Here is a 7,696-nt window from a genome sequence, read left to right as displayed (position 1 = left end):
AGGTCCTCCGTATACCTTATGATTGGATTGAGAATTTCACAATTTTTTAAACATTCGAATACCTTAAATTTAAATTTATCTAATTTGAATTGATCTAATTTCAAATTGTTTAACTTTTTTTAAAATGTTTTATTTGATCAAGACAATTCAAATTAGTGAATTTTAACTTTTTCTTAGATAAAGTATGTCTATTACCATCAAATATAAAAAATTGAATATTAAATAATTGTTAAAAATTAAAAAATATAAAAAATTGATTATTTTTATAGTTGGTCTTAGTTAGTGTTATTCTTGGGTCAAAGTTCATCAATTTTTTTAACTGAGCAAAATTTTTCTTGATTGGCATTAACCGATATTGTTTTCACTTAAAGCCAAATACAATTATTTAAACTAATATCGATCTAGGTTATTTTTACGATGATATTTGAAAGTCTTTTGCCAAGTTTTTCTTATCTGTGTTGATTGGAAAAAAATTTCAATTGATAATGATAAAATATTCCTAACTAATTTTGGTAGAAAGTTTTCCATTTAACGTTAAAAAATAATTCAACAAACTAGTGACAAAAATAACATTTCTATTGGTGATAAAAAAATGTTAAATATTGCCAAAAGGATAATCATGATAAATATCAATTGAAAAAAGCTCATTCACATTGTTTCGGTAATGGGTTGAGGTCCTTTACTCAAAACATTCCAAGTTTTTTTGAAAACTAGATGGATTTCCTAGTGGTCCTCCATCATCCAAGTTACGTTGTTTGTTTTCCCTCCTTCTCGTCAAAGTCGTGTGGGTGAATACTTGTCAAACGCACTCTGACGCTCAAGTCAGTAATATAACCGATCAGTTAGCACAATAAGTGATGTATATGATGTGCATAATGATGATAAAGTCATACCTGAGACCTTTATTTGTACTAGTTGTGATGACCTTTACCACTGATAATCTAACCATATTATTAAGTTATATGGACACGACCTAGGCTTGAGTGAACAACTCGGGTGGACAGTCTAGAAGGACAACATGGATGGATGGTTGGAAGGACGACTTAGGTGGACGACCTAGAAGGATGACCTAGGTGGATGACCTAGGTGTATGGCCTGGGAGAATGACCTACGTGGACGGCCTGAAAGGACGACCTAGAAGGACAAGCTGGGTGGACGGGATGGGTGTTCGATCTGGGTGGATGACTTGAAAGGATGGTCTGGGAGGACGGCCTAAGAGGATGACCTAAAAGAATGGCCGAGAAGACAACCTGAGAGAACGACCTAAATGGACAACCGAGATGAGTAACTTGAGTATGCGACTTAGGTGGTGCTTAATCCCAAAAACAGATAGTACATTACACACGAGTGTAACAAACCATGCTAGACACACATGTTAAAGAAAATAGTTTTTCGACATAGAAAAATCTAACTAATATTGAAAAAAACAATGGTCTAAGAAAATATTTTAACAACTAAAATCACAAAAATAACATCTATTAACTTCAATAATAAAAAAAATCTAAGTCAACGTCAATCGAAAAATTATCTTTTTAATGATGTCTCAATCTTAGTTAGGTTGATGTCCAAAACCAAAATCCAAGAAAAAAAATACAAATTTAAGAATATAGAAATTTTAAATTTTTACTTTTTAGGCAAAATTTTAAATTAACTGATATTAAAAATCCAATTACTCTAATAAAATTCTACTATTTTAATTTCTTATAAATTATCTCATAAATATATTTTACCATAAAACATTTCAAATTATCAAAACTAAATAAATTGTCCTATTAAAATTTTCTATCCAGATACATTAAAATTAACAACTGAGAGAAGTTTGAATAACAAATCTAAGATATAACTTGAGAGTGGGCTGGACTATCGTGGGTGGTCCACTTCGAAAAGAAGTACTGAATTAGGGTTTTAGGGAAAGAACGTTGCTGAGGGGTTATTTAACAATCGTCTGTTTACTCTGTTTGGCGGCACACATCGTGTAATTCTAACTTACAGATAAGCATACTGAGTGGGAAGCAATGGATTCGTTCTCAAATCCATCGGCTGGGTCGTCCCAGCAGTTATCTGCGCAGGATATCAGAAAGCAATTGAAGAATCAACTGGCCTTGGAGTATGCTCAACAATTTCTTGAGGTATCTACTTTCGCCTTTTAACTGCTTATATGGATTTCATTGCACGATTCTCAGCCCTCATACTGTTCATGGGATTGGCTTTGTTAAAATAGCGGAAAGCACTGTGGCCAAACGCGTAATAATCTGACTCATAAGCTAATAGTCAGATTCGTTTACAATGAAAACAGTTTGAGTGTGAGGAGAATAGGAAGGACGGTGTGAGAAAGGAGAAAGAAATGTGTCAGGAAAGAGTAAACAAAATGTGCATATGGTTGAGCGAATTGGTCCGGTGTGGGGACTAGAAGATTGACATAAGAATTCAGGAGTGTATAAGTGGCATAGGCTATGAAAGGCACAGACTCTGGATCTCTTCGTATTCTTCTTTTTTCTTTGATCATTTGTTGTGTTCTAGCATGCGTTTCTGTTTGTTAAGCAGTGTTTTCTCATGTAAAGAATGTTTCTTTCTCGAGTTCTATACTTACTTTTAGTATTAACGCCAGCTCCTATTATAAAGCAAGTAACACGACCACTTTAATAAAAAACCAAATTATAGTTTTTATCAGTTCAATTTGGCTAGTGTTAAAAGTTTGGTCTTTATATATCTTTCAACCTTACTATAGAGGAACAACAACAAAAGAAACATGTAAGAAGCCAATTGTGAAAAATTCAATTATGTAGGTCAATAACATGCAATTGATTGTGAAATTTCAGTTAATGCAGATCGATTATGGTTTTCTCATTTCGCAGAAAGATGCAATTGCATTTAGTGATTGATGGGTTTCTTGTTCATGAGTCGTTTTTTTAATAAACATCGGAGAATTCATGCTTTAAATTATTCGTGCAATTGATTTGTCCTATCTATTCATGGTTTGCCTCTGCCAATTGCAAATTCTTGGAAATATATTCTAGATTGGCAATGGTAAGGGATTTCCCTTTATTGTTAACAGGGCTAGAATAAGGTTTCTTTTTAGTCAATTCAGTTTATTATTTATTATTTATGGTTAACAAAGCCCTTAGTATTGGTGAGATGGTTTAGTGACATGGTTGTAGGTTGAATCACTAATGCATAGTCCTCCATGTTCTAGGGGTTTTTAAAAGTGGTTGTTTAATCTTTTCCTATTAGTTACGAAATGCTTGTATAAGCCCCATTATGAGCATTAGCTTAGTATCTAACAAGTTTTGCTATTAGAGCTTCAAAAGAAGCCTCAAAGTTAGAGCTAGAAACACAGGTGCGAGGGACATGCTAGTCGAATCAAACAATTTTGTACATGCTTTCATTCCAAAAATTGATTGGGATTATGATCATTGGAGTCTCCTTGTGGAGAATCTCTTGAGATAAAAGGAGTATTGGATTATCAAGTTACTAAGAGCTACATGAAATATAGAGCCTACCAATAATGCAAAGGAAAGCATTAGATGAGATGAAGTTGAAGGATTTAAAGGCCATGAGCTATCTTTTCCAAGCTATTAACCAGTTTATTATGAAAACCTTCACTTAGGAAGAGACTTCCAAGTAGTTGTTGGATTCAGTGAGGTCAAATATCAAGGAAATGATAGGGTGCAACATACTCAACTTCATAGACTTTGGAGAACCTTTGAGCTATTATAGATGACGATGGGAGAGACGATCACTTACTACGTTGAATGAGTCATGGTGGTGGCCATCAACATGAGATATTGTGGAGGAGACATGACGCATGCTAAAGGTCATTGAGAAGATATTATGAACTCACTAAAATTTTGATTACATTGTGTGCTCTATTGAAGAAGCAAAGGACACTAACAAGCTTATGGTTGATGCACTTAAAAGTTCTTTGTATGTTCATGAACAAAAAATATTATGAAGATGGGAAGGAGATGAGCAAGTTTTGCAATATGCATGAGGAGAAAACAAGTAGAAAATGATGAAGTCATGTGGTAGTAAGAGGTAGTGGAGTTGCAAGAGGAAGAGGTTAAGATAGATTCCTCAATAAAGCAACAATTGAATGCTTCAAGTGTCATCAATTAAGCATTTTCAATATGAATTTTTTAAATGGGAGAAGGAAGCTCATTACATGGAACTAGGTGAAGAAGAGTTGTTGTTAGTGGTGTATGTAAAAGAAAACAATGTAAAGCAAGAGGATGTCTGGTTCCTCAATAGTGGTTGTAGAACCATATGATCGACAACAAAAAGTGGTTTGACAAGATATATGAAGGATTTTCACATTCAGGAAAGTTAGGCAATGATAAAAGCATGGCAATATGTGGCAAAGGAGATGTCAAACTTGAAGTACAAGGAAGAACATGAGTAATAAGTGATGTGCTTGAGCTACACATTAATCTACTAAGTGTTGGTCAATAACAAGAAAGGGGTGTGACTCTTAATTCAAAATGGAGAATGTTGAGTTACCATCAAGTGAAGGGTCTTATTTATCCACACCTATGTTGATAAATAGGATGTTCTATGTTGTATCTTCTACTATCTTGTCAAATTGTTTCTAAGTAAATTCACTAGAACTTACTTATTTATGGCATCAAAGATATAGACGTTTGAGTTGCAAAGAGATTAGAACATTACAAAATGAGAAGATGGTAAAAGGTTGCCTTAATTTCAACCTTCTACAAAAGTTTGCACCAATTGTCTAGTTGGAAAGCAAACAAGATAATCAATGTCAAAGAAAAGTGGTTGGAGAGCTTCTCTACATCTTGAGTTGGAACATACAAAATTGCAAGGTCCTGTTTCACCTATTTCCAACATGGGAAAAGATGCATTCTCAATTTCATTAATGATTTCATTTGTAAGATATGGATTTATTTCTTAAAGGGCAAGTCATAAATCTTCGTCATGTTTTAAGTGTTTCAAGAAGGTTATGGAGAATGAAACCAATTTATCGCTATGTTGTCTACAAATTGATCAAGGTGGAGAGTTCAACGAGTTTTGCAAGAAGAACGAAACTAAAAGGAATCTCATTGTGGCATATACACCCCCAACAAAATGAGGTTATTTGGATGTGAGAGCTCAAGAAGTACACCCTTATTTACAAGAGATGAAGAGCAATAGCTTATTTGGATGGAGAACGAAACAAATTGCGTTTGTTTGGATGCATAATGGAGTAAGTGGAGAAGGTCTTTTGGAAACCAAAGATGAAATGATAAACATTGCATTGTTCATGAATAGTGAAGCTCCTCGATAACACTATCCAATTGGAGGAGGGCAATGAAGGAAAATATTGATGCAATAGAAAGAAATCAAGTATGGGAGTCACAAACCTATCTATAGGAATAAATAAGATTAGGGGCAAATGGGTTTTCTAAACAAAATTGAATAAAAAAGGTGAGGTGGTCAAGTGAAAGCTTGGTTTGTAGCTAAAGGGTATGTGGAATAGTTTGATGTTGATTTCAATGAAGTTTATGCACATGTGGCAAAATGCGATACCATTTGAAGCTAAAATAGAGTTCTAAGAAGTAGCCAATGGTCATACTATCAACCACATAATGGAATATATGGTAGTAGCTTACTGTGCGACTTAAGGCATCAAGTTAAGACGAATTCTTGAAAAACATAGACTAAAGACAAAGGTGTTACAATCTTTTGTGACAACTATTCTACTATCAAACTTTCTGAAAGTCATGTCTTCCATGGGTGAAATAAGCATATTGAGGTCTAGTTCCATCTATTACGTAACCTTAATAGTGATGACAAGGTGAAGTTGGTATGTTGTAATTCTTTATATCAAGGGGCAGACGTAATGACTAAACCACGATTAAACCACTCAAGCTAGATACATTCGTGAGACGGAGGGAGCTATGAGGAGTTTTCTAGGTTCCTAGCTTAAACTGATTATACCATGATAAAATATGTTAGGATAAGGATTATTATTGTGAGGTTTTTTCGAGGGGAGACACTAGGGAGATATAATCGAAATTAGCTGTGAACAAGCTTATATAAGAGACTAATACAATACTTTCAACCCAAAACCTTAAGGTAATGGGTTCATGGTCTTTCTATTTATATATTATTCATCTTACTCATTTTTAACCAATGTGGGACTTCATCTCACCTTGAATTCCTAACAATCTCCCTCTCAAGTGTGAGTCTATCCTCATTGGAGCACCTCCCTCTCAAGCGAGTATCTTAGTGGTAACCTTTTATTTGTACCACCATTCTACAATAGGACATGCTTTCTTGAAGTGGAAGACTTTTTATACAAGGAACTGTTATACTACCAAACTTTCTGTGAGTCATGTCTTTCATGTGTGAAATAAGCATATTGAGGTCTAGTTCCATCTCTTAGTAACCTCATAAGTGATGACAAGGTGAAGCTGGTACATTGTAATTCTTTTAATCAAGGGAGCAGACATAATGACTAAACCACTCAAGCTATTCGTGAGATTGAGGGAGCTACGGGGAGTTTGGTAGGTTCCTAACTTAAACTGATTATACCGTAGTAGGATATGTTAGGATAAGGATTCTTATTGTGAGGTAGGCACTGAGAAGATGTGGTACCAATGAGTTGTGAACAGGTCTATATAAGAGACTAGGACACTACCTTTGGTCCAAAGCTATGGATTTATGGGTTTACTATTTATCTTACTTATTTTTAATTAATGTGGGACTTCAACTCACTTTGAATTTCTAACACTTATTAGTCAATTCAGTTTGTTATTTACTGTTAATAAAGCCCTGAATATTAGGGACATGGTCGTAGGTTGAATCACTAGTGCTTAGTCCTCCACTTTCTAGTAATTTAGGAGTTTTTAAACGTTGTTGCTTAATCTTCTCCCCCTAGTTATAAAAGGCTTATGTGAGCCCCAGTATGTTAATAAAGAATGTGTACTTCTCTGCAATTTCTGTGAGCATTATTTTAGTAAATTTTAGTACTCTTTTGTTTGGTGCGTAAATTTTAGTACTCTTTTGTTTAGTGTCTTTTGATTTCCGCAGTTGTACTCATCTTCCACATCGCCATTTATTTTGCAGACAGTGGGAAGAAAGTGTTTTGAGAAGTGTATCACGAAACCAGGTTCAAGTCTTGGTGGAAGTGAAAGCAGTTGCATCTCTAGGTGCGTAGATCGATATATTGAAGCCACCGGCATAATTAGCAAAGCGTTATTTACTTCGCAATGAATCGGACAACTTTCTCAGTTTAATTTCTCTCAACATTTTGATTACCAATTTATAGGCGTTGGAGATTACGTGTCTCCGGGTTCTTTTCATGCATTTTAATATTATATTATAAAACTAAGGCATGTATGACCCGTGAAGTTCAGGCTTATTTTCAAATCTGTTTTCTTAATAATTGTCTATATTATATTTACTTCATCGCATGAAGTTGTCCGGTAACTAAAATAAGTTTTAAAAGAGTTAAAACATAGCATTTTGGAGAAAATAAGATGGATTTGTCTCTTGGATTTCGGTTCCACCTCCCAAAGTTGTGGTTGATTCGTAAACTGGGTGATGATTTGTTGGATTGTTTAATTGGTGTTTCTTTTATTTCTTACCCTTAAAATTCAATTATAAATATAGTTGTAGTTAAAACTAGTTACTATCTGAACTTGAAAACTTCGAAGTGCTATGAATATAACGTTGTTAGCCCTCTTTGACATAAATG

The 7,696-nt window shown here is 34.4% G+C and overlaps 1 protein-coding gene across 1 annotated transcript; it reads left to right on the top strand.

Moving 5' to 3' along the window:
• Nucleotides 1-1,852: 1,852 nt before the first annotated feature.
• LOC108341212 (mitochondrial import inner membrane translocase subunit Tim13) lies at nt 1,853-7,474 on the top strand. The gene is made up of 2 exons (XM_017578889.2): nt 1,853-2,129; nt 7,066-7,474. Exons 1-2 carry the CDS (start codon nt 2,016-2,018, stop codon nt 7,210-7,212), a joined length of 261 nt encoding a protein of 86 aa, XP_017434378.1. The 5' UTR covers nt 1,853-2,015; the 3' UTR covers nt 7,213-7,474.
• Nucleotides 7,475-7,696: the final 222 nt, after the last annotated feature.

This window comes from Vigna angularis, chromosome 6, assembly GCF_016808095.1.
Source record: "Vigna angularis cultivar LongXiaoDou No.4 chromosome 6, ASM1680809v1, whole genome shotgun sequence".
NCBI lineage: Eukaryota > Viridiplantae > Streptophyta > Magnoliopsida > Fabales > Fabaceae > Vigna > Vigna angularis.
The sequence above is the reverse complement of the archived record's forward strand: the minus strand, read 5'-3'. Positions and strand labels throughout refer to the sequence as shown.

Excerpts from the sequence above, each read along its gene's own strand:
- LOC108341212 (XM_017578889.2), top strand. The coding sequence starts at position 2,016 with ATGGATTCGTTCTCAAATCCATCGGCTGGGTCGTCCCAGCAGTTATCT. Across the intron at positions 2,130-7,065 it reads ATGCTCAACAATTTCTTGAG|ACAGTGGGAAGAAAGTGTTT; the intron begins GTATCTACTTTC and ends TTTATTTTGCAG.